This window comes from Lepidochelys kempii, chromosome 2 (genome assembly GCF_965140265.1).
Source record: "Lepidochelys kempii isolate rLepKem1 chromosome 2, rLepKem1.hap2, whole genome shotgun sequence".
NCBI lineage: Eukaryota > Metazoa > Chordata > Testudines > Cheloniidae > Lepidochelys > Lepidochelys kempii.
The window spans coordinates 76,941,550-76,969,257 of NC_133257.1; the positions used below are offsets into that span (position 1 = coordinate 76,941,550).

The window sequence follows — 27,708 nt, forward strand, 5'->3', positions numbered from 1 at the left end:
GCAACTTGTTACATAAATGTACCTAGTTTACCCTGTGTTCAATCTTCTTCTTTCACTTGAAGTGATGTACATTATTTTTTATTTGAAAAAAAAAACAACCCTGCCTGAATCATACATTTGTTAGTCCCTATCTTCATAATCTATTCTTTATGCTTGACATCTCTGTTAGTACTTGAGAGAGATTAGACTTTAAAAAGCAGCACAGTAAAAAGTTAGCATGTTATTCACAAGCCATCTGTCTTCATGTTCTAAGTGGGTGAAATGGTGTCAGTAAAGGCTGTAAAACTAAAGAAATAAGGTTCTGTGTCAGTTGGGGTATCTTCAGTAATTACTGGTTAGGGTCATTTTAGCTAAGTATTCCGTGTCACTTTCAGTTCTGATAAGTCTTTCTCTTAGCTGTGAAAGCTTGATAAACTGTAGGATGGGATGTAGTCTACCTTACTGTGTGCACGTGGCACAGCTCAAGATAAAGAAGTACAAAGGTGGTGTACAGTTCACCATTGTGCTTGCCTGCTCTGATTCTTGGTTGTAAGTTAGAGAAACTTGTTGGCTGCCAATGACCCTAGAAGTATTGTTGTGGCATCCTTGCTAATCTCACTAACTTAGCTTTGACAGCAGGGTGGAGGTTTGGCATAGTCATAGTGTCTTCTGTGCTGCTGGAGGATATTCTCTCTTCCCCTAACCCCTGAACTAGGGTGACTAGATGTCCCGGTATTATTGGGACTGTCCTGATATTAGGTGCTTTGTGTTTATATAGGCAAATATCTCCCCTCCCCGGAAAAAGGTGTCCTGATTTTTTCATACTTGCTATCTGGTCACCCTAACCTGAACACTGGGTTGATTTACCTGTTGCTGACTATTCTGTCTTCATGGCCAGGTTGCACTGGCAGTGTGGCATGAAATGGTCATACCACACTAGTATTTTGATTGTACATACTTTTCAGTTCAGACTCTGGCCAAGTTTCTCTAAATTTGTCCTCGGTGCTTATTTAACAACAAATTGTGTTGGTAATTCTGTATTTCCTTAATAGCTAATAGAACATCTGTTCATTCATACCTTTTGATTTTTTTACTATCCTAACTTAAATAGTTGGAAGATGTAATAACAAATAGACATTGAAATTTGCATAAGGAAATTGAGTGCTGCTGACTATGCTGAAGGTTTATTGTCTTTCTTTCATATCCTGAATGATAGGCTTGGATGTTTTCAGTGCACAAGATCTCTGCGATGCATGTAGTACTCTAGTTGTGACCAAGCCTAGTTACAGCCCAGAAAAATATTTTTAAAAGGTAGACTTCTGTATCTAATGTAATAAGGAAAAATGTCCATGTGTATTTTAAAATAACAAGGTAGAGAACTACTCCATTTAGTAGTAGCCTAATTGACTGTAATATATCTGGTGGTCAGAATCATTTTATAATTCCAAAATCACTAATCTTTCTGGGATTGGTTGGTTTTGCCACACAGATTATCTGTTTGACTCCATTTCATGCATCTAGTTAGGTGAAATTCAGTTAATGTAATTGTGTGCTCTTGGGTATATGATTTATGACTGTACCCAAAATATGCAATGGGTGCTGTTTATCAGATATCTGATTTTCTTGCTAGCTTTAAAAACAATGACAACTCAGGTGTCAAAATGAAGTGGAACTAATGACCTTAAAACAAATGGGTTGGGAAACTTACTGCCAACTTTTTCAGATAAATTTAGTGCCACAATTGCACCTTCTTATATTTCTGTACTTGTTCTTATGTTAAAATAAAATGTATTAAAGCTGACATTCTTGTTTTTAATTTTTCTGGGGGAAAAAATGGCAGCAGCTCACTTGGATGGGAATGGTAAGTGTTAGAAATTTCTGCCTGAGTAGCTGAAGGCTTTGGGAGTGTTGAAATAAACATGTTCTGTCAATCCTTTGTATATCAATCTGTTTCAGTATTTTCCAGGTCACTGATAAAGTAACAGGCTGTATATAAGATAGAATTTACCCATGCTAGTGGATTTGTGTAGTTTTGAAGAGGGACTCTAAAGCATAGCTGTACTCACACTGAAATAACTTTGTAAACATAAGGCTCAGATGAAGAGAACAATTTTAGTATTTCTTAATAACAGTTTTTCATGTATATAATTTACATCTATTTAACAGGTGTAACATCTATAACAAATATAGGAATGAAAATAACACTGTTATATCTGTATAAGGAGGGCTTCTCAACTTCCTTATTTATTATAGGTAGCATTCTTTGGCTGTTGCTCTAGTCCATTTTGATTCCTTCTATAAGCATTTGTGATGGGGCCACATCCCCTGTTGTATAGAGTTATTCCTTGGCTCTGGAAGCAAGGACAGTACTAATAAAGAGAGATGCTTGCTGTTTTGGATTACATAAATTTTTTATTTTACTTCCAGAATGGAATTCAGGAATTGGGTCTGCCAGTGATTCTCTTAAGAATACAGGGAGTCCTCGGACTTGCAGCTCAATTCTGAGGAACAAATTGTGTCATAAGTTGAAATGTTGTAAGTCAAAACCGCTTTTCCCATAGGAATCAATGGTATGAAGGGGGGATTGGTTCCTGAACCAAGGCTTGATACACTGTTTTCACCACAATAACCCAGATTTTTCACCACAATAACCCAGTCATCTGTAATTCATCTAAATGAATTCTAGATGACTAATGTTGTAACATGAATGTATTTACTGTACACTGTATTTTGTAAACAGCATTCAAATAAACATGTAAACTCTCATATGCTGCTCAGAATGCCAGCAACACAGGCTCAGAAAGCCAGGGAGAAGGGGACACATGCCGAGTCTCAGCCAATCACTGTTCAAGCTTTCTGATTGGCTCCCAGGCCCGGGCTCGGAGCCAGTCAAAAACAAGCGGCAACAAGCTACCTTGCTGCCTCAAAGCCAATCAGAAGCAACCCCTTCCAGATCCATACCAGTATAATGCAACCAGGAAGTTGATTGCAGGTGAGCTTCATGCAAATCAAGCATCGTAGGGGTGAAAAGGGCGGTCAATTGGGAAGTGCCGTAACTGGCGTCAGATGTAAGTGGCATCCGATGCAAGTCTGAGGACTCCCTGTTTTTGATTGTGTCATAAGAATCAGAAAACCAATAGGTTGAAGTATGCATGGCTCCATCTTGTACGCTCTCGTTCTGCAAGTAAAATACAGAAAACAATTATCAGGTATATCATTTTTTCATAATAGCCTGTCTTCAAAACTGTGTGTAGGACAGGGAACCTGATCACATTGTAAATGCTTTCAGGAGGGATCAAAGTGTGGATGGATCAACAGGCTGGAACATGTTGCCTATGATAAGTCTTCCACTGAGCAGTAATGTGATTTTTATTTTTTTACTGTTTAAAAGTCTTCTTCAGCTGAGTCTTATCTCTTATAAGAGTTTGTATTCGTGAGTATAACTACGCTTTGTTACTACTGAAGTTTCATTGGTCTATTTCAAATTTGAGATTAATGATTTTTTCCCCTTAAATAGGATTCTGACCTTCGCAGTGCCCTTCTGTTGGAGCAGGCTGCACATTGCTTTATAAACATGAAAAGTCCTATGGTTAGAAAGTTTGCCTTTCATATGATATTGGCTGGCCATAGGTACAGCAAAGCAGGACAGGTAAGTATATTTCATATTCTGAAAAAATACGGACTGTAGGTTGTAGTTGATTTGAACTGTGTTAAAAGCAGCAAGTTCCATGTCATGCTTCTGCGTAAAAATAACCTGTGACTTTGTAGTCCACTGTGGGTATTATTCTCTATCAGAAAAATGATATATTTATCTCATTGCCCTTCTTGACTGCCAGATTAATTCATCCTGCCTTGAACAGAGTGGTCTCTTACATCCGTGTCTAAAATGATGTTGCTCATTACCCTGAATGAAATTTAAATAGTAATCCTCATTTCTGTAGTGCTTTCCATCTGACCTTCAAATGCTTCTTAAACAATGAATTAGACTCTTCCTATTTCACAGATGGAGAAACTGAATCACAGAGGTTAAAGTAAAGGAGTACTTGTGGCACCCTAGAGACTAACCACAAGTACTCCTTTTCTTTTTGCGAATACAGACTAACACGGCTGTTACTCTGAAACCAGAGGTTAAAGTGATTTACTACATCATAGCAGTTAATAAAAGAGCTAGGAATGGAATCCAGTTACCCTGACTATGGCCTGTGTTTTAACCACTAGATCAGGGATCAGCAACCTTTGGCATGCAGCTCGTCAGGGAAATCCGCTGACAGGCCGGGATGGTTTCTTTACCTGCAGGGTCCGCGGGTTCGGCTGATCGCAGCTCCCTCTGGCCGCGGTTCGCTGCGGGCCAAGGGATGCGTGCCAAAGTTTGTCAATCCCTGCACTAGATAATACTTCCTCTTTTAAATCTGTTGAACTAATTGGCAATTAGTTAAATTCACAAATGCAATTTTATACCATTTGCACTTTAACATGCATTTTTTCAATTCCAGCTTCTTGTGTTAATTTATATTGTGATTGTATTTACCTTAAGCTTAGGTTAATATAATAAATTTGACTTCTTAAAGTTGAAACATTATTGTGGAAAGCCCAATTCTGCAACTGGCTCTGTACAGATGGATACATGTGGAGCCTCATTGAAGTCCAACGGGGCTTGATAGTGGTAGGGCCATCTTAAATGGGGAAGGAAAAGTTTGTCTCAATACAATGTTAAGAGCAGCAGCTGTTTCTGCACTTGGTATATGTATGTATAAATAGTTACAAAATGACAGGTTTCAGAGTAACAGCCGTGTTAGTCTGTATTCGCAAAAAGAAAAGGAGTACTTGTGGCACCTTAGAGACTAACCAATTTATTTGAGCATGAGCTTTCGTGAGCTACAGCTCACTTCATCGGATGCATGCCGTGGAAACTGCAGCAGACTTTATTTATACACAGAGAATATGAAAAAATACCTCCTCCCACCCCACTGTCCTGCTGGTAATAGCTTATCTAAAGTGATCATCAGGTGGGCCATTTCCAGCACAAATCCAGGTTTTCTCACCCTCCACCCCCCCACACAAATTCACTCTCCTGCTGGTGATAGCCCATCCAAAGTGACAACTCTTTACACAATGTGCATGATAATAAAGTTGGGCCATTTCCTGCACAAATCCGGAGGGGGGTAAGGGGGTGAGAGAACCTGGATTTGTGCAGGAAATGGCCCAACTTTATTATCATGCACATTGTGTAAAGAGTTGTCACTTTGGATGGGCTATCACCAGCAGGAGAGTGAATTTGTGTGGGGGGGTGGAGGGTGAGAAAACCTGGATTTGTGCTGGAAATGGCCCACCTGATGATCACTTTAGATAAGCTATTACCAGCAGGACAGTGGGGTGGGAGGAGGTATTTTTTCATATTCTCTGTGTATAAATAAAGTCTGCTGCAGTTTCCACGGCATGCATCCGATGAAGTGAGCTGTAGCTCACGAAAGCTCATGCTCAAATAAATTGGTTAGTCTCTAAGGTGCCACAAGTACTCCTTTTCTAGTTACAACATGTAGCTGTTTTCCCTCTTTGCATATCTTCAGCTGAAGCAGGACCAAAAACAAGTTAAAGATATGAAGGAAAGCAGTCTTGACTACCGTCCACCTTTGTAATATAAAACTATATGTTTGAAATATCTTTCATTGTGGGTTTGAGCGACTCTCAGAATCTTTCTCTCATAGCCGAGTTCTCTTCCTATTGTAGGTTTTCCCCTCTCTTGTGTTGATTAGAGATAGGATCAGACTTTTCCCACAATAGTGTTTTTTTTGTTTTTTTTCTTTTAAAAATCTCAGTAGTTCTACCACTTGGAATGCTCTTTATGTGACCTCCTGTATGACCCCCCCCCTTTTTTTTTTTCTGAGCTTAATGAAACCCACAGCTTTTCTATTTCTCTAATCATTGTGACTCCAGCTTGCTTGGACTTTATAGTTTCAAGGATCTGACTCTCTCCAATAGAGGTTTGCTGCTCCACACCTAATGGCAGATTGATACATAAGCTTCTGCAGAGAGAACAGATAGGCCCTCCAGCTGCACAGTATACCAACCACTACAGTACTAGCATCCTGTTGTCCGTTTTGTTAGGATTGCTCCATATACCAGTACAATTTTCCCTCCCTAAATATCTTAAAAAATCAGCCTTGTTATTTCAGTCTGAACTATCATAGTTAAAATGTCAGGTAAATGGGGTTATTGCTGTCATTTTTCATGACTTTATGCAATCATACTTGTTTGTTTTGTTAATATTATCTATAGTTCTTAGTTTTTAGTGCACCAGCTCTAAGTTTACTTTAATTAAATCAACATTTTAAAGATGCCAACTTGAAAAATCACATTTTGTTTGAGGATAGCTATAGCTGAAAGCTAATGGAAAAGTACTTCCCACCGCCCTCCCCCCTCACTTTATTCACTTTACATACTTAACACTGTGTATAACCAGTGCAGCATTTTGGTTGCTGTTCAGTTGCTCTTTCGGTGTCATGTACTAGCAATTTGGGTAGGGGGTGCTCTTTGACCTTGTCTCATACTCTCTCTGGCAGGGGAAAAACCTTTGTAAACTTCAATAGGGGAGTAGAAAAACCCCTTAAAAATAATCAGTTCCTGGGAAAACTATTTAAAGATGTGCTATCAAACTTGATTTATTTTAAACTGATTAGTATTACAAAGTTAAATTGACCTTGTCTCTTGAACAGATTTTGGAATAAGCTTAATATATTGGTTGATTCGCGCCCAGTTTGTTCTCTGTACAATAGCATCACCCTCTTTTGGGACTTCGGTTATGGAAAGCTAGGATTAAATTTGTGACTGGGTCTTCATAGGAGCCCCTCCAGCAGTGGTTGTTATCTAAAGAGCTGCCAATTTTCTAAATTGGTAGAGCTGCTGGAAGGCCATTGGGCTTCTTGCTTTGGGGATTGTGTTCACCTTTTTATTGCTAGGGATCAGTTCCCACAGTTCCACTGGAAGAAGGTGGTAAAATTTGGGAGTCAATCTAGCTCAGCACATAGTTGTTTAGCTTTTTTCAAAGGGTGTGTAGTGGCTGTATTTTTCTGTTGGTCTCTAGATGGAGCTGCAGGTCTAAATTTGTGCTTTGACATGTATTGGTATTTCAAGTTTTTTTTACATTTTTATATATTCAAGTATGTATGCTTTATTTTTGGCTGATGGCTGTATGTGCTATCAGAGCTAAGGAAACTGCATCATTTGGACTTCCATGTCATTTACAATTGCCAGCAAAATATACTTATTGTAATTAACTTTACAGGAAGCTGTGTCAGATACTTGGTCTGCAAATAAAAGCACAAATTAATCAGAACTCTCCATATCTGTTTAGCAAATGTAATAAAACTGTCATTTCTCTAAGATCAGAATTTATACAAAATAGCGAAGGACAACTAAACCAATTAAATTTGGAGTGACCGTTTCATTAATGTTGTAGTGGCTGCAGTGACATTCACATTTAATTTTGCAGTAGCCTTACTTCTGCTCTCCCGCTGGCATAAATCTGAAGTCACTCTGCTGAACTGAAAGCAAATGTGGGATAAGAATCAGGCCCCTAGTGTTAATGGTAGTGTCATGTTTTGTAGTGGCCTCCTGAGAAACTCTGAGCCTAATGGAAGTATCACAACTTTTGTGTCGGTAAAGTAAAACATTAAAAAAGTTTTTAATTTTTAATTCCTATTTGTGGTACTGGCCTATTAGGTGAAAAGCTAGGTGTAACAAGGTGTTGATACGGCCAAGAAGTGGCCGGAAAAATCACTACTTTAAAGATGTGTTCATGATTTTAAGATCATTAAAGACACTAATCAGTTGTGTTTTTTTGTTATCTACTCTGAATCTTAATTGGCAGTTGAATCAATCCTAAAGAATAGGTCCCTAGTATTGTGGGATTTCCTGACTTTGATGTGGGATCATGCAGAAGCTGGAAGTCTGCTGTATGGTGACCGAAATTAATGGCTTACAATACCAATGTTTCACGGTTTTATCATTGTCACTTTTTAGTTAACATAAGATATCCCAGAATTATGCTTTGGGGAGAATTTCAGAAAGGTTGGTTAGCTTATTGGAGTGCTGAATTCCACCAATAGCCTTGTTATTTAAGGGTGTTACAATTTAGTTTACCTCAGTTTATGTTTTAGTTTTGCAGTTCATCATTAAGGCTCATTAATCTTTCTTTCGCATCCCAGTGTATCTAGGTGTGTAACTTAGGACACTTGAAAAATTTTCTTGCATACAGAGAGGAATTCCAGTGGGAAAGCTTGGGAGACCTGGGTTGAATTCCTGCTCTGCCGTAGACTTCCTTTGTGACTGTGGGCAAGTTACTGGGAACTTGTCTACACAAGAAAATAATATTACTGGTATAACTAGGTCTGTTAGTGGTGTGAAAAAAACCACACAGCTGGCAAAAGCTGTAATGTAGATGCAGTTATACCAGCAAAAAAAAAGTCCTTTGGTCATTCTAACTTATTTGGTTTGGTATATAAGCTGTGTCTCCAGTAGGAGGTTTGCCAGCATAGCTTTACCAGGTGTATATCTATACTGGCAAATCCTTTTTAAGTTCAGACAAGGCCTTATGCCCTCTGAGCCTCCATTTCCTACCTGTAAAATGGAGATAATACATCACAGGGATATTGAGAGGATAAATACATTAGTTGTGAGGCACTTCTGGACATGAGAGAGGAGAGACGTTTACTTGACCTTTAGGCATACGTACAACTCCTAGAGTATGTGTTTCAGTATTTTAGTACTTTTGAGTGCATGCATGCTTCAAGTTAGTAGCCATTACTGAATATTTTAAAATTTACTGCAGTAGAATGTAGATTTAATAGTGAGTACTGCTGTGCTAATTTAGATGGAAAAGGCCAGAGGCATTACTATAAACCAGTCATTGTCCAACATTAAATGTTGTTAAACGAGGTCCAGGGTTTGTTACACAGAGACCTCAGTCTGCTTAGTACCATGGCAAACACATAATTAAAAATCTTTTAAATATTTTATTAAAGATATAGTAAAGAAGGAAAATCAGTTCAAGCATTTGAAATATAAAGTATTAAATAAGGCTTTCATTTTAGCATCCCTTGTTCTCTTTCCTTTTCGCTGGACAGGGTTTTTAAAGGAAAACACCCCCTTGTGTAACAGTCTCTTAAATGCTACTAAGGGTGGCAATAACTGTCCTTTTGGTGGGGGGGAGGTTAATTGAGATGAGTTGCTGTTGAAGTCCTTTAATCTAACGAGGTGTCGGGGATTCAGCTGGGGCTGGTGAAGTCATCTGGCTCCCTCTCTCTGGCCTGGTCTAGTCAGGACACTTCTCAGAATCAGGATGATGGAAGTCTGGGGTCCCAGGAAATAGTGGGGATGGCAGCCATCATGGTGACGTTTGCTCCAGTAGCCTCCATCTGTTCTCTGTTTTTGGTCTTTTGAGAGTTCTTCTCCTCTTTGCCTGCCTCCCCCTTGGATTATATCAACATGACCTTTTTGGTTTAGATTAATCCAATTTCTCTGTCTGGTTTTCTTGCATCTTTTCCCATTCACATTTGTTGTTATAGATTATTGTGACGTTATGAATTTACACTCACTTTTTACAGTTAAACTCACAACTAGGGTAAATTTGTAGGCCCAGTTGTCACAACAGTACTGTGTTATAGCAACAGTCTTTACATTGACCTTTGGGTTAATGCTGACTGGATATTGTGTTTTACCTCCTTGCTTGCATTGCTCTCCTACCTTCAATAACAATTAAAAAAAAATTGACTAAAATCTTCATTGATGTAAATGATTTCTCTATTTGACTGTCTGCTAACATTAAAATTAAATTGGTTCAATAACACAGTAATATTTGAGGAACAGTTTCAATTTCATTTTCTTGCAGAAGAAACATGCCTTGCGTTGTTATTGTCAAGCCATGCAAGTTTACAAAGGGAAAGGTTGGTCTCTTGCAGAGGATCATATTAACTTCACTATTGGTCGTCAGTCTTTTACTCTTCGTCAACTTGATAATGCTGTGTCTGCCTTCAGGCATATTTTGATCAATGACAGCAAACAACCTGCTGCTCAACAAGGGACCTTCCTCAGAGAATACCTTTATGTTTACAAGGTAAGATGAACATATTTTATTCGTAAAGATTAGCTTAAAATTCTATCATCTAATAATCATCTTACATAAAAACAGAATTCAGTGACTTTTAGCACTTACAATATCTTTTTGATTCTTATGTCATTCTTCAGTTTCCAAGGTGAATTTTACTATGTATTTGAAGAATTAAAATACTATATTTACTTTCACTGCACCGATCATATGCATATTATAGCAGGGGTTCTCAAACATTTTTTGTTCTGAGGTCTTCCCAACATTCAGCAAAAAATCCACAGGCCATCTGTGCCACAACAACTGCTTTTCTGTATACAAAAGCCAGGGCTGGCGTAGGGTAATTGCCTGGGGTCACAAAGCTACATTGCTCAGGCTTCGGCTTCAGCCCCGGGTTTCAGCCCCAAGTGGCGCGGCTTCTGCTTTCTGCCCTGGGCCCCAGGGAGTCTAATTCTGGCCCTGCTTGCAGGACCCCCTGAGACCTGCTTGCAGCCCCCTGGGGGACACTGGACTCCTGGTTGAGAACCACTGTATCATAGAGCAGATTATTTGTGTGTTCCACAGATTACCCATTTGAAGATTAAATAAGGTCAGAAATCAGATGGTTCTGTTTCAGTGCCAGTCCCCATAGTAATCAGGTTCTTCAAAGGAGCCTGGATAACACAGGGGTAACTGTTAGTAAAACACTGTGAGATTCTTTGCCTGAAGGGTGCCACAGTAATACCATGCTTTGTATTTATGGTAACTGATGCACAAAGATACAAAATCCCAGGCCTTTCCCCCCCTTTTTGTGTCTGAAGTTCCTTGCACTCCCAGTTTAGTTTAGATGTTCACCTGGTAGTAGACATCTATGTGACAAATTGTTATTCCATTGACCTATAGATCATGGTTATAATGTGGCCTAGGTTGATGTTGAGAAATTGAGGAATTTTTTTTGTAATTTATAAACTCTTTAGCTTTCTTTACGGGTCATTCCATTAAGGCCTAAAAGAAAGGATATGTGTGGAACTCTCAAATTACCTTTATACTCCAGGTAACCACTGTTTTTCTGCTTCTTTTGTCACCTCTGCTTTCATAGATACCTTTTGAATGCAATGTTGAGTTTGCTGTCACTGGTACAAGTCACATTTTGATGTTTAAAAAAATATCTTCAGTAACCACCAGGGTGGATTTGATTTAAATCAATTTGGTTTAATCATGATTTAAATTACTAGTCAGGAAGACTCAATTTAATTAATGGATTTTTACATAAAAGTGCATTCTTGTTGGTTATAACCTTAATACATATCCTTCACAACTCAGAGATAGAGTAGGTTTCATTTTTAAGGTGATTTATTCTGAAAACTTTTCAGATTAGTTTACAGCTATATCAGAAAATGACTGACTGGTTATTTCATTTACCAAAGGTAATTGAAGCAGATATTTATGAAGTCATTGGGAGGGGAACTACCTCAAATTCAACAGGTTAATCATTAATATTTGGAGGATTTTCTTGCTATGCTGTATTAGGAGGAGAACATCACCAGACGGACATTTAAATTGTTTTATTTAACTAAAACAACAGTGTTATGTATTCTGGATTTTTTTCTTCAACAACAAACATAATATTTTAACAAAACAAGCATATGAATTTTTGAATTTAGTTAAACGTTCAAGTTTTTTAAAATCAGGTTTGTTTTTGTTTAACTAAAATAGTTAAAAGAATTTAAAAAAACCAACAAAAATTAAATTGGCTGTCAGCCAGGTCAACATGAGAAGTAGAAATATTGGCTTCTGAAGCTAACACAGTCGTCCTCACCTTCATTTTCTTGTTTGTTCATAATCTGGAAAAGGAAAAACAAGCTTTCCTGCTTTTCAGATCCCAAATGATTTCTCAATTTGAAATGAATTAGTCCAAAGGAAGAAAATATTCTTTCTACACTGGCAGAAGAAGCTACTGCTGTTAAAAGTGAGATTATCACTTCAACAGCCTCTGAATCCAAGTGCTTAAGTGACTTCCACCAGTTCTCTGGTGTGACTTTCTTTAGAACATCATCAGCAAACATATTTCTTGAATGGTTCACCCTTAGCTCTGAAGTTTATTATAGTTGGCGTTATGGAGGGATGATTGCTGGATGTCCATGTCATAGCCAACTTCTCTTCTTCAGCAGTTAAGGTTTGACCCTGGTACTGAGTATTGAGTATATTTGCAAGAAAATGGGCTGGAGATAGTGCTTGTCCCATTTGTTTTTTTAATGCTTGTAATTTAACTCTGTCATTGCAGACTTCTCTCTTTAAGATCTCACTTGGTTCCTTCCAAATTTCAACAGCATCAGCAATAAAACAGCTATTTTCCTGCATTTTGTTCAAGGCTACAGAAATAGGCTTCAGGGTACTCAGCATGTGTTCAACACTTCTCTTAAGCCCAATGTTGAGAACTTTGGCTATGACAGTGCCATCTATTTTTTCACAGACTCATCAGATTAGGCCAGTTCTTGATACAGTGCTCAAAACAGTTCACGACCGAGTTCCATCGCACGTCTTGTGGGAGCGTTAGCTTGGTTCCTCCCACTTTTTTCAGAGCAGCTGCTCTGTGGTTGTTACGGAAGTATTTTGCAATTTCAACAACATTAGCCTTTATTTCTGGAACACTGAAGTCTTTGGCTAGGAGGTGCATCAAATGAGCACTGCAACCGTATGTTATTAGCTTGGGACTCTCTTCACTGTCTTCTAAATTTCTTCTCATCTTGGATACATTTGCAGCATTGTCTGGGACCAAGCTCATACTAGACATTTGAATTTTTTTCGCAGTTTGTTACAGCTTTTACTGCTACTTCTTGGAAGTGTTCTGCTGAGTGTGTATTTCCTGATGTATCAGTTGTTTCTGTAAGGAACACATTCCCGTCTTCTGTTGTTACACAAGCATATAGAACAGGATCATTGTGGACATTGCTCCACCCATCAAGACTCAGTTAACAATTTTACCCTCTAGACCTTTTGCACACCGCTCAATTTCTCTTTCATACACTTTATCCAGCAATTTGCCTGCAACAGCTGCTCTGTTGGGTGGACTGTATCCTGGTCTTAATGGCTGAACCATGTTAATGAAATGTGGGTTCTCAATCATACAGAAAGGAGAGTTTGTTTCATAAACAAATCTGGCAATTTTTTCATCAATTACATCTTTTTATAATCTGGTTCTTATCACAAATTTCTCTATAGTTGTTTCTGGATGATGGAGATCTTTTTGCTAGAGGTGATATACTGTGGCTATGTGACATACATGATGTGACTGAAACCCTATCATTGGTAACTCTGAAACTATAGAAAATTATGGTGATCTTGAAAGTGGATAGTCTTTAGACTCCAGTATGTTGAGGATGGATTCTCCTAAACAAAATAAGTCAGTGCAGTTATTTAATTATTATTACCATACTGCTCATTTAGTATTATTACTCATTACATTCACTGACAATCAGTACTACTTTAAAGGTGAAATTGTAAAAGGAAGATCTGTCTAGTTTAACGATTTATTTTTTATCACAACTGCATCTAAAATGATAGTACCATAGAGTAACAACTATATTTTTTGCTCAAACGTGAGAATTCAAGAATAGTCCAGAAGGAAGACAGGCAGTCCTTAAGAAAGAGGTATGAAATAAAAAAGTTTACCAGTCTGAAGAGCCTGTATGTTCAGACATGTTCCTTTCATTATCTTCAACGCAGCTTCCTTCTGAGAAGGAACACTTCTCATAATGTTGTTTCATTCAGGCAACCAGGCTTTGCATTTCTTTGTTGCACTGTTTGCATTTTGCACGCATGCCTGTCTTACCCACAGGTAGAGGAACTTCATTAAAATATTCCCAAACTGGGTCTCTTTTACGGACTGCTTCCATTACAGCTTTTCCCTTCTAGTGAGAGAATGGCATCTCAAATCAGTGAAGTTCTCCAATCAATGAAGGCTACATTCAGAAAGACCTCAAGACTTCTGGAATATGCTGCTCAAACAGTTTCACTTTTGTTTCTATTGCCTGTCCCTCCCTTCTCACCTTTATCTCGAGACTTCTCCTTGTCCAGATCTATTTCGTACCTCCCAACAATCTTCTATTCATTGAACTTTTTAAAACTTTGCAGTTTTAGAGAGAGGTAAGGGACTGACTCTGTGCGTACACACATTTTCAGAGGGATAGTAGGGTTGAGGTCTGTTATTTCTCACCTCTGTATATTTATTTTAAAAACCTTTTTTGCTGTTAACAAGCATGTTATCACTGGAGACACAAATCCACAGTTTGAGAACTGCAAAACTAAACATCTCTGCTATCTTCTAGACTGAGCACTGAGTTCCATTGGATAGAAAGAAAGATTAACCTAAATAATCTACACAGAAGCCCCTGGAACCCCATAAGATTGCATCCCTAATCCATGAACTATTGGAACTCATTTACAAAACTTTTCTTAAACATTACATGAATTTGTCTCGTACTATAAAATTAGAATTTATAATCCCTATTCCATGATGAGATATCTTTGAGCTATAATGTGTCTTAATTAAAACTATTTTTAGATTTTTATCAGAAAAATCTGATTTTTTTTTAAATCATTTATTTTTATCCACCCTGGTAACCATTACAGTTCATTGGCAACCTTACTTAACTCTTATTCCATCAAATTTTTAAAAAGTACCTGACATGTTATAAAAGTATTACCAATATGTACCCTTGGGTACTTCAGACATCTGTCAGAGAGGGTAGTGAATAGAGTTCATGGTAGTGAATGGGTTTTTATCCCCAAATCTACTTAGCATTGTTCACTTCTAATTCAGTGGTAAAATGCTTAAAAGAATGCCCCAACTGCAGAAAATCAGCATGGATTAAATTAATGTATGCTTTAGGGCAGTTCCCAAACTAGGGGCGCTGTTTGTTCAGGGAAAGCCCCTGGCAGGCCGGGCCAGTTTGTTTACCTGTCGCGTCCACAGATTCGGCCAGTCGTAGCTTCCAGTGTCCGCGGTTCACCGCTCTCAGCCAATGGGAGCTACAGGAAGCAGTGCGGGCCGGGGGACGTGCACCATTGGCCTGGAGTGGCAAACCACAACCACTGGGAGCTGTGATCGGCTGAACCTGCGGACGCTGTAGGTAAACAAACCAGCCTGGCCCGCCAGGGGTTTTCCCTGAACAAGCGGCACCCCTAATTTGGGAACCACTGCTTTAGGGGAATCTAGACTTGAATTTCCAGCCAGCAGTGGGTTAAAGTAATTATAGGATGGTGTATTGCATCTGCTTGATGATAGGGTGTACCTGACTCTGAAACATAGTACACCATATACTCCTGGGGGAATTCTGCGCTATTGAACATGTGCGGAATTCATGTCTGGCCACAGAATTTTTTTTCCACTCAAAATGCATTCTGGCCAAGAAGTGCTGCAGTTCAGCCTTTCACCCACTAGAGGCTGCTGGGGTGCCAGAACAGCCAGCAGCGGGAATGCAGCTGGCTACAGGCTCTTCTGGTGCCACAGTGGCCTCTGGTGGCCAAAAGGCAGAACTGCATCACTTCTTGGCCAGAATGTATTTTCTTTGGGGAAAAATAATATTGTGTGCAGTGGCACAGAATTCCCCCAGGAGTGGAAGTTCATTACAGCACCTTGCCTGTGGAGGCAGATTAGGACAGACAGAGTGGGGCACACCGGTCTGCTGGGTGTTGGTGGGGGTGTGTGTGTCACAGACTTCAGTTTAGAATGGCTAGTGAGGGGGATAGGTTGGGGTGTGGGCTCAGAGCCAGAGGGGTGACAGCATTGAGCCAGGGGCTAAATGGGAGTAGTGGTGCAAGGCCACATGGGGGCGGGGGAGGAGGGCTGCAGGGATACATGAGGGTTGGGGGATAGGGGCAGATATGCCTGACTGAATGGGAGAGGCTTGGGGTCAGCCAGGATCTGCATGGGGGAGGCTCCTAACTCCCTAACAATCCCTGCTCACCCGTCCAAAAAAACCTCACCCTGTTCTGTACTTCTCCCCCACACATGCAACAACCACCAAGTTCACTCAAGGCTCCTTCCCTCTCCCTCAGCTCCTCTGTTACCCCTTACTCCCCCAAGCCTTTGCACTGATTCTGACAGGTGCAGGAAACATGTTTCAGTATTGTAGTTTTCATATGCATGGTAAGAAACAAAAAAAAAAATTGTCAAAAAAATCACCAGAATCTTTTTTTGTGTGTTTCTGTATTGTTACAGACCTACTTGCTGACAGATATTTTGAAATAAATTACCAAAATTGAAACTGGCATGATTATATTGTGTTTTAACAGATAAAATAAGCATAATTTTAAAATATGGTGCACAGAATTTTTAAATTTTTTGGTGCAGAATTCCCCCAGGAGTAAACATAGAATGAATGCAGAGTGCATGAAGTACCACTTTCTGCACACACATTAAATGTCAACTTGAAAAGCTTATCTTAAAAAAAAAAGAACATATCAAATAGTTAGCAAATTGTATATGTAGACTTTAATATTAGAAGTAAACACTTCATTTCCTAAATGTTTTAAAATTAGTATAATCTTTACCCAGAATCCTGAATTAATGAATGTTTTTCAACCGTTGACCTAAAATCCTCCAAAAAAGCACAGAGGAGAGAATCTGATATCCACATGTTTTGCTTATGATTGCTTTTGAATTTCCAGGTATATTATTGCAAATTCAAAATCTAGCAGTAAGCTTACAAATATTAAGTTCATATTTAACAGCTTTGCAGTTTCAAAATCATTAATATATCCGGAGACTTAATTAGGAATGGTTCCAATTTAACCTGGATTTGGGAAATATAACATACATACATACACGGTTCTGTTTTTCCAAAACATCTCTGCACTCTCGCAACCTATTCTGAAGGGGCCTTCTTAGAGGGCTATTAGATACTTACTCTTATCCCTACTACCTGTGCAAAGAAGATTAAATTCAGTGAGCTGGATCTTTGTGTCTTTGCATATGATTAGGATTTTGTAACTTGTATGTAACAAACTTTTCTTTGTTTAGTAGGAAAGATTAATTTGAGAAATAGTCTCTTAATTTAAAATATAAAAGAGGGAAGTACAATAGATTCTTTATTTTAATAAGCAATATTTGGGTATGTGAACTTACGTCTCACAAATAGTCAGAGTACAGTATAAAGATTGGTTCTGTATTACTGGGTAATTTTAATGATACCCATGTACTTTGTTACTAAATATTGAAACAAAGAACAGAGCTTTATAACATAATGTTTATCACAAACCTGTTGACAAAGTTAAGGTTAGAGTGAACTAAAATGTTGACTCTTTTATTTACAAACCTTTTCATAGATTTCCCCCCTCTTAAAATAGGAAGATATGTCCATCCTTTTATTTCACTGTTTAATTTTTGAGTTTTTTAAACTATTTTGGCAGTTTAATGTTTGGGCAAAGAAATGGATAAAGTATAGCATAGATGCAGTAGATTTAATGTTTTTGCTTTTTTATTAATACATAGCAACTGAATTTGTAAGCTGGTCTCCAGTTTTTGAACATGGGTTGTAAAAAGCATATTTATGTATAGGCAATGCATCTAAGGGGAAGAAAAAAAAACAACCCCCTATTCTCATTTCAGAATGTGACTCAGCTATCACCCGATGGCCCTTTACCACAACTTCCTTTACCATATATTAACAATTCTGCAACACGAGTATTCTTTGGACATGATCGACGACCAGCAGAAGGTTAGTGAAATTTCAGTGACTGTTTGATACAACTGTTTTTATGATGGACGAAAAAAGATACGAATAAGGTAACCTACAAGAAGCTTCAGTGTTCTTCTAGAGTGCTTGTTCATCCCATTCCACATTAGGTGTGCGCGCATTGCGTGCATGAGCGTCGGAAACTTTTTCCTTTAGCGGCTCCTGTCAGGTCGGCGGGGCCCCTGAGTGGCACCACTGTGCCGTGCATATATACCCCTGCCCCCCGACCCCCTTCAGTTCCTTCTTACCGTCCGTGACGGCATTGGAACAACCTCTTTCTCTTGTATGAGAGCAGTCCCTTAGCCTTTCTCTTATATGTAGCTGTTATCAGTTAGTTAGCATACCTTTGTTGTGGACACTTAAGTGATTAAGTGCTTGGAGGCTTCCAGCACCCACCCCTGGGCTGCGGGGCATGTCGCAGGCCCATGGGTTTAAGGCTTGTGCTGCAAGCATATGCCAGTTAGTGATCCCCATGGCTCTTGTCTACATTGTCTGGGGGAAGAACATCAAACTGAGTGGTGTAAGATTTGCAAGGCGTTCAAGCCAAGAACAAAGAAAGAAAGAGAGCAGTTGTTGATGGAAGCTGCATTGCAACCACCGGGCCTGGAGTGCCTGACATCGGCTCCGGCTTCCTCTGTGCGTAGCGCCCCGGAGCCCTCTGGAGACCCGGCACCAGCTAAACACCGAAAGCTGTAGGCCACGCAGCGCCAGACTAGGCCCCGGCACCGCTCGTCCTCCCCGGCGCAGCCAAAAGGAAGGCGCGGACGTTCGCCTCGTAGGAGGCCGGCGTCTTCCAAGGCCCCGAACGCTAGTAAGAGCGGGAAGGCCGCCGCACCGGCACTGGCATCAGCGGATCCAGCACCACAAGTCCCACCGAGCCCAGGCCTAAGTGAGCTCAGTGCGGACGACGGGCTCAAGGACTTAATGGATCAGCCCTCCACGCCTGGCACCTTTGAGGCGGCAAAGGACCTCTTTGAGCTGTCGGCGACGAGCCCCTTCCCATACAGGGAGAATCCTCTGGCACCCCGGGTGCCGTCGAGGGGTAAGCCAGCAATGGTGTGCTGTTCAAGGACACCGACCCAGCATCGCTTCCGGAGTTGATCCCGGTCAAGTGCCACATGCAGCTTGGTCAGGCAGGTCAGACTGAGACTCAGGACTCTGCAGGCGTGGCTTGCTCGGGTGTACTCCTCAGGCAGGGACCCCCTGGACTTGGTGGTGACAGCCCCAAGGGATGTGCTGGATTCTCTGCTCTGGTGGCAGTCCCAGCCTGTGGTTTGCAAAGGCATCCCCTTTGCCGCCCCACAACTAGACCTGACGCTGGTGATGGACGCGTCAGACCACGGATGGGGGGCTCAGCTGGGGGACCTCAGGGCTTGTGGTCCGGAGCAGAGCTGTCGCTCCACATCAGTGTGAAGGAGCTCAGGGTGGTTTGTCTAGCCTGCCAGACCTTTCACGCCACTCGATTGGTCATAGCGTGGCGGTTCTGACAGACAACACTACTGCTATGTTTTATATAAACAAGCAGGGCAGGGCCTGTTCCTTGCCGATCTGTTGCGAGGCTCTCCTCCTCTGGGACTTTTGTATAGCTCATGCCATTCTCCTCGAGGCGTCATATCTCCCGGGGGTGTGACACGAGCTGGGGGAACTACCTCAGCAGGTCATATTGCATGCATGAGTGGACGCTCAGAGTGGATGTCATGCTTTCGCTCTTCCGCAGGTGGGGGTTTTCCACCAGGGACAACACCCAATGCCTGCGGTTTTGCTTGTTCCAGGGCCAGAGCCCAGGCTCAGTCGCAGACGCATTTGCAATCCCGTGGGGAGGGGGCTTGATGTATGTGTTTCCCCCACTCCACTTGGTACACAAGGTCCTGCTCAAGGTACGCAGGAACAGGGCACCGGTGGTCCTCATCGCCCCGGCATGGCCCCGCCAGCACTGGTACACAATGCTCCTAGAGCTGTTGGTGGAGGCCCTGGTAGTCCTGGCCCTACATCGGGACCTCATCACACAAGATGGTGGGCGGCTTCTCCACCCCAGCCTGCAATCACTACACCTGATGGCGTGGAAGCTCTGTGGCTAAACGCCTTGGAGAGCCAGTGCTCCCTTCCTGTGCAGCAAATTCTGCTTGGCAGTAGGAAACCCTCTACCAGGGCTACCTATATGGCCAAGTGGAAAAGGTTCTCCTGTTGGTGTGAGCCCCGACAGGTGCAACCATACCAGCTCCTGGTGCAAGCCATCCTAGAGTACCTCCTGCACCTCAAGCAGCAGGGGCTGGCCCCGTCCTTACTCAGAGTGCACCTGGCAGCCATCTCCGCCTTCCATCCGGGGTTTTCAGGGGGCTCGGTGTTTTCCCACCCAGTGGTGGGACGGTTCCTTAAAGGATTAGAGAGGATGTTTCCGTACTCATGCCCCCCAGTCCCTCCTTGGAATCTGAACTTGGTCTTCTCTAAGCTCATGGAATCCCCGTTCGAGCCACTCGCTACCTGCTCCCCCCTCCACCTTTCCTGGAAGGTGGCATTTCTGGTTGCCATTACCTTGTCCAGAAGGGTGTCTCAGCTGAGGGCTCTCACCTCTAAGCCACCGTATACGGTTTCACAAGGATAAGGTGCAGCTCTGACCGCACTCCAAGTTCCTCCTTAAGGTGGTCTCGCAATTCCATTTGGGCCAGGACATTTGTCTGCTGGTATTTTTTTCAAAACCCCATATGGACCTGAGTCACCTCAGCCTACACACCCTGGATGTCCCTCGAGCGCTGGTGTTCTATTTGGCGCGCACCAAACCCGTTCATAAATCCACGCAGCTGTTCGTGGCTGTAGCCAAGAGGATGAAAGGCCTCCCGGTGTCGGCGCTGCGGATCTCGTCTTGGATTACAAGCTGCCTCTGGACATGCTATGAGCTCGCAAGTGTTCCGGCCCTGGCAGTCACGGCCCACTCGACCAGGGCACAAGTGACTTCCACGGCTTTTCTGGCACAGGTCCTGATCCAGGAGATCTGCAGAGCAGCCACCTGGTCCTCAGTGCGCTCCTTCACGACCCACTGTGCAGTCAACCAGCAGGCCAGAGAGGATGCGGCAGTTGGCAGAGCGGTCCTCCAATCAGTTGTTCCGTGACTCCTACCCTTCTCCGGAGGTAAGCTTGTGGTTCACCTAATGTGGAATGGACGTGAACAATCACTCGAAGAAAAACAAACGGTTACTTACCTTCTCGTAACTATTCTTCGAGATGTGGTGTTCACATCCATTCCACCTCCTACCCCTCTGTCGGAGTTGCTGGCAAGAAGGAACCAGAGGGGGTCGGGCAGCAGGGGTATATGTGCACGGCGCAGTGGCGCCACACAAGGGGCCCTGCCGGCCCGACGGGAGCTGCTAAGGGGAAAAGTTTCCGACACTCGTGCATGTGACGCGGGCACACCTAGTGTGGAATGGACGTGAACAACACATCTTGAAGAACAACAGTTATGAGAAGGTAAGTAACTGTTCTTTTCTCCAGCCTGATCAGTCATAGAATCATAGAATACCAGGGTTGGAAGGGACCTCAGGAGGTCATCTAGTCCAACCCCCTGCTCAAAGTAGGACCAATCCCCCCAATTTTTGCCCCAGATCCCAAATGGCCCCCTCAAGGATTGAACTCACAACCCTGGGTTTAGCAGGCCAATGCTCAAACCACTGAGCTATCCTTCCTCGCAAAGAGTCTTTCTCTTTTCCATTCTTTAAGTTATCTTAGCTTTATATATCTCATAAGCTAGTTTTGAAGGTCAGACTTATTTCTCTTGTTGCTGATTACTAAATTATACAAAATTTTCCTCAAAATCAGGGGAGAATCTTAGGTTTGAAATGCTTTCACCCCATAAGTTAGGTCCTTATCCCTGAGGTACAGTCAGTATCCATTACTAGGGCTTTACCAAAGTCACAGTCCATTTTGATCAATTTCATAGAGGGTTTTAAAATTGGTCAGTTTCACATTTTCAGCTGTTCACATCTGAAATTTCATGGTGTGGTAACCATGGGGGGCCCAACCCAAAAGGTACCCAGAAATGGTTCTGATCTCCCCGGCTGCCCTCCCAGCTGCCATACAAGGGAAGGACAAGTCCTGTCTCACCCAAGCCCAGCAGGGACTCAACTAGGTGCTCCCTGGCTCGGGTGCTTCCAGTAGCTGAGGGATATCGGACCCCACCTCCACAAGTCTCCTCCAGCTGCAGGAACCTCTAGTGCTGGGTAGGGAGTGTTCCGGCCACTCGGAGGTGGGTGTGATCTCAGACACACACCAGCTGCCATGCAAGGGAAGGACAAGTCCTGTCCCTTCCCAGCCCAGCAGGGACTTGCAGCTAGGAGTCCCCTTAGCTGGGGCGCTCCCAGGACTAGGTGGATATTGGACCCACCTCTGCAAGTCTCCTCCAGTTGCAGGAACCTCCAGAGCTGGAGCTTGCTGCAGCAGGGGGAGGCTCTCTGAAGTGAGTCTGAGAGTGGCCATACAGGAGAAGGACAAGTCCTCTCTTTCCCAGACCAGCCGGGACTTGCAGCTAGGAGCTCCTTGACTCGGGTGCTCCCAGCATCCAATGGGAGATCAGATTTCATGGGGAAAGGCTTATTTCATGGTCTGAGACACATTTTTCACGGCCATAGAATTACTAGGTCCCTACCAATTACCCTCTATTTTGATTGTTTTTAGTAGCTTGGGAGTAGCTACTGGATATTCCAATGTGAGTCCATATAAACATCATGAAATGGATCCGTAAATAATTACACCTTATGGAAACTTGAAAATGAACATGATATATGTTTTTTTTAAAGGACATCTACAAATAAAATGAAAAGCTTTGTTGCTAATACTTGATCATCTGCTCCTTATTCTCCAGTATGCCACAACTATTTCCATGCCAAATAGTTATGTCAGGAGCAAAAGGTTCTGATGCCATCAGAAGCAGAATTGGCAACTGGGGAATTTGCCCAAACCAGAGATCTATATTTCTTTGAGGGCCTTTGTATAGTCTGACTCCTGTCTTCAGCTATTCAGTATTATGTATTAATAATACTGTAGGGGGGTAACTAGAGTTTATTTCTAAAATGTGTCAAGGAATTCATCAAGGGTAAGTGCACTTTTTTTTAATAGAATGCAGATAAATCAGTATAAATTAATAGGATCCCTGAAGTATACCTCCAGTCCTGTATCCATAATCCTTAGATTATTGGTCCTCTTAGCTCTGATTGTTCAGTCTGTGGGTTTCTTCCTGAGTACCTTAAAAGTTCTATCTTAAGATCGCCCTTTGCCATCTTATTCATGGAGTTCTTAGGTCCTTAACCTTATTGATTAGTGTGGACACAGCAGACAATTACAGGCAATTGTAAGAAATTCCAGAAGAGGTAACTTGCTAAATTACTTCGTTGGTGTACCCTCCGTCTCCCCCAACTGATGACTTCAAGCTTCTGATTGGCTCGAGCGATGGACGTAGAGTTGGTGGGAACTGAAAAGTCCCACTGTTTCTTAGAGCTCCAGTCAAATCAACCCAGTCAAGTGGCTCTTTTCAGTGACACCAACAGAAGAGATCTCTGGCTGACCCCTTGTATCGTCCTTTTTAATTACCAGAAGGGCAGATGGATCCTGCAATGTCCCTCCAAGGCAGTCTGAACACTTTTACATCTGTCTGCTGCCAGGCTTTGTTATAGTCTCAGCCCGTGAAATGCTGATCCACCATGATCTGTGATCTTCCACAGCACCAGTGTTCACTGAAAGTATGGAACTGTTGACCAATATGGGAAGGCTCTTGAGTGTGCGAGGGAACTTTCAAAGGAGCTGGACTTGGTCTGTACAGGGCAGTCATTCATTAGGCAAGAACAGCTATGGATCTAGAAGTTTCAGAAATAATTTGACTTTGCTTTTCAATAAGTTCTGCGCACACAAGCATACATAGAAAAGAAGTCCTGGGCTGGATTTTTTTATACATGTTGTGTATAAAACTCTGCTCTTATGGATAGGATTTTCAAAAGCGTCTGACAGCGCAAGTCCCGCTGAAACAGACAGTAACCTTTAACTAGATGAGCACATGTCTACATGCCTTGTCTATACTAGACTTTCAAAACACATTAGCCACGTGTTAACTTACAGTGCTAAAATCACACTTTAAATCATAATCTAGACATGGTCAACAGGCCTGTGGAGTGGTTTGGCTGTTAAAGGTGCCATTACTGAAATTTTTTGCCAACCACCACACTGTTACACCAAAAACTGGAGAAAGTTTGAAAGATAAATAAATGCATAATGTCCAAATATTTTTCACTCTTTAGTGTACATAACTTTCAAATGTTAGTGAGTTATGTACATATACTAAGGGAAAACATATTTTCTGTCACTTGACGGAATTTTCAAGTTTAAGTTTTAGGAAATCTCCATTTAACTAGTTCTAGAGGATTTTCTTTCAGAGCTGACTTATTGGCATAAAATTTACAGAAGAAAAAAGAGATTTACCTAGCCTTCTACACAGTGGTATATGTTATTTTACGTTACGTTACTTGATTCTTTTTTGTAAATAAGTGAAACATGCTTTATGTAGTGATTGTGTCTGAATAAGATGTGATGTATTTATAGGAGATTAGTAATGACAACATTTTACTGTGTATTTTTGATCCTTGGGGGAAATATGTTAAGTAGGCTAGGAAAAGAGCACACAGACAAATTGAAAAATATGAGTGTGATTATTATTTCTTAAATGGCTTGGATCCATATAAATGTCTTAATGAAAACAACTTTAACTGAGGAAATGTGTAAAAGAAATTGTTTTGATGCTTTTATATACGCTATGTGGTAGAGTTCAGATGAAATAGTAGTAATGTTAAAGAATAAATTAGCCTGAAAAATAAGAGAAAGTAAGGAGATCCAAAAAAATCTATATTTTGCAGTAATGTAGGAGTGCTAACTTGAGCATGATTTTTATGAATAATTGAAGGATCTGTACTAAGTTACTGAGCCAGGATAGAAATATCTATATTTGATGGTTAATAGCAATGATAATCACTTGCTGGACTAGGTAGCGTTCTGAACTTTTAAAAATATTCAGTTATACAAAACTTTATAGCCAGAGTATCTTCTTTGTAACAGGGTTTATTACAAGCCCATTTTTAGATGCATATAATGAGTAAGAGTATGTGCTGGTCTAGATTGGCATTAGGTGTTTCATTCTGAGAGCCAATTTGCTGTAGTAAATTTCCAAGAGGTATGGGTTGGAAGGAACAACACTTGCCAAGGATGACCCTCAGATCTGCTATTTGAGTATTTCCCAAATGTTCTGAAAGCGTTTTCTCCACCATCTGTTATTTGTGGTTGAAGGCCTACACATTAATGTATAAATCTTCCGTGTCCTCCCACCCCCATTAGGTCATCACTAAACCAACTTTGGGAAACATTAGTGTAGATCTTCATAATGTAATACTTTCTCTTGTTTCTTACATGTTTTATTACGCAATGGAATTCTTTATATCGGCATTAACTGTCACTGGCATTTGAGTTAGCTCCCATTAAAATGATTTGGGTAGTCAGCATCTCAGAGATATTGATTCAGGCCCAAGCAACCATTGCCGCATTGGTTACGTGCTTCACCTTTTGAAGATTTTCTTCACAACCATAACAGTTTTCACTTTTTCAAAGTAAAAGCTAAGACTCTGGTGAACAGTTGAGATGTCTGCCTGCACTATACACGTTGGGAAACACTGATCATAATCTTCAACTGGTTCTGTTTATCTGTGTGCCAAATAGTCATAATACGTACCTGCCTCCTCAGGTAAAATGTCTGAAGTGTTTTGAAATGCTCAGATAAAATACTGAGTGCAAATTAATATAACTTTTTCTGTATTTTAGTGTAGATTTTTAGTCTATAAACTGAACTTTTGCTGTCTTAAATTACAGCTTAGCTTTTATTCCACTTGCACGCTTAAGTGTGTTGGATCATATTAAAGAAGTTCTGTATTAAAATCACAAATTAGTTTGATTCCCCATAGTTTAAATTCCAGGGTATTACTAACTAAGAGGTCTCCTGGTTTTTGGTACTGTTTCTCTCCCTCTATGTGTGAAACTTGCAAGCTGCTAATTGTGTTAGTACATTCTAAGACAGTCTGTTCTCAAAGCAATTCTTTGTAACAACAACTACTCACATGGAGAAAGACTCAAAGCAATACTCTTTGTAACAACAGAAACAGCACCCAGACACTCCCCGCCCTTTTGTTGTATTCATCTTGCTTTGTTAACAATTCTGATTAAAATAGAGAGAGAGGGTGTGTGTGGATAATAACTGAATGATCAGGAAGGTGCTAGCCTAAGAACCCAGTGTCCATCGGCTGAAGAAGGCATCAAGTGGAAATAACCAGAGGACCCCCCCGGAGGGCAGACTGGAATCCACCCAACAGCCTCAAAGATGGGAGAACCAAAGAACAAGATAACATCTAGCAGCATGGAGCCGACAGGAAAGTACTATCTGCTGATTGATTCAGCAACAGCATGATGAAGCAATTCCCATAGACTGGCCTAGGAATAAATTCCTATAAAAATAGACTCTAGAAAGTGAGAACTTTGGGGGGGGTCTGATTCTGCAAACCAACTTCCAGGAGCATCAGATGTGTATCTGACAAGGCCCTGCTCCCTCCTCATGTCCAGGCCGCCTGGCCAGTGGCTTGGCATGAGCAACTCTAAGGCTGGTAACTACGATAACAACCTTGCAGAACCTGTGTGTGTGTGTATATGAATGAATGTGTGAATAAATGAGATTGAATGGAATGTTATAGCTATAACTAACTGCTTACTATGATTCTTTCTGTATTCATAATAAATGTGGTATTTTTGCCTTTTTCCCTTTAATAAGATCCTGCTGGTTTTTATTTTATTGGTATAACAAGTGTGTGTATTTAAAAAAGATTGTGTGAACCTCTTGAAGATTATCTGCATCTACATTTTAAAATCAAATGGCTTGAGAAAATGTGAATATATTTTGTGAGTGAACTGTACTTCGCAAGTACGTGTGAATAAGGTATCTCACATGACCCACTTGGGAAGTGTTATAAAATTAATCAGATATAAAAATTGATTATGAACCTTGGGCCAATGGCAAGTTGCCAATACAGCCCTTTATGTTGTAGCTGTTGCACACCACTCTTATGCCAGTTAATTTTGATTTGTTCTCTATTAGGTGAAAAGCAGGCAGCGACACATATAAGTCTTGATCAGGAATATGATTGTGAATCTTCTCACCAATGGAAGGAGCTTGAAGAACAGGTTGTAGCTGTGGTTAACAAAGGAATAATACCATCAAACTTTCAACCGACACAGTATTGTTTGAACAGCTATTCAGATAACTCCAAGTTTCCACTTGCTGTAGTAGAAGGTAAATTTATAGAGTATGGATTCTTTAAAAATCAGAAGTCTTTAAATGTAAACTGGAAGTTTAAGTAAGTAAGCAGGAAGTTTCATTGCTATTATGGAACTAACCAAGCTACTTTTTGTGATATGGCTTGTTGGAGGTGAATATTGAGTTTCAGATCATATTAGGAATATATAGCGTGTAATCACTTGTTGAAATACGTACTCCTACATAAAGTGCATAATAGCTTTTTTTTTTAATAGAACCAGTAACAGTGGAAGTAGCCTTTAGAAACCCATTGAAGGTTCCACTTTTGTTGACTGATCTATCGTTGCTTTGGAAATTCCAACCTAAAGATTTCAATGCAAAGCATAATGGAGAAACAAAAGAGTTGGTGAGTAATTAAGAACGTTTAACTGCCGAACTATTTTTTTACAGTTTTATTCTTAAACTTACTCTTCTGTGGCATAATATTGAGATGTTTTTTTTATTAAAAAGGCAACACTTACCATATGAGTTACTTTAGTTATTTTCTGCTGTAATTTTTTTGGGGGGGATGACTGTTAAAAGCT

General features: G+C 41.0%; 1 protein-coding gene across 9 annotated transcripts in view; it reads left to right on the top strand.

Moving 5' to 3' along the window:
- The window catches only part of TRAPPC8 (trafficking protein particle complex subunit 8), a 114,555-nt gene that overhangs the window by 47,554 nt on the left and 39,293 nt on the right, over positions 1-27,708 (top strand). For all 9 annotated transcript variants that reach the window (XM_073331307.1, XM_073331309.1, XM_073331313.1 and 6 more), the window contains 5 exons: positions 3,497-3,628; positions 9,866-10,090; positions 17,673-17,781; positions 26,966-27,160; positions 27,400-27,530. In XM_073331307.1, coding sequence (XP_073187408.1) covers positions 3,497-3,628; positions 9,866-10,090; positions 17,673-17,781; positions 26,966-27,160; positions 27,400-27,530 — 792 coding nt within the window. The remainder of the gene's footprint in view (positions 1-3,496; positions 3,629-9,865; positions 10,091-17,672; positions 17,782-26,965; positions 27,161-27,399; positions 27,531-27,708) is intronic.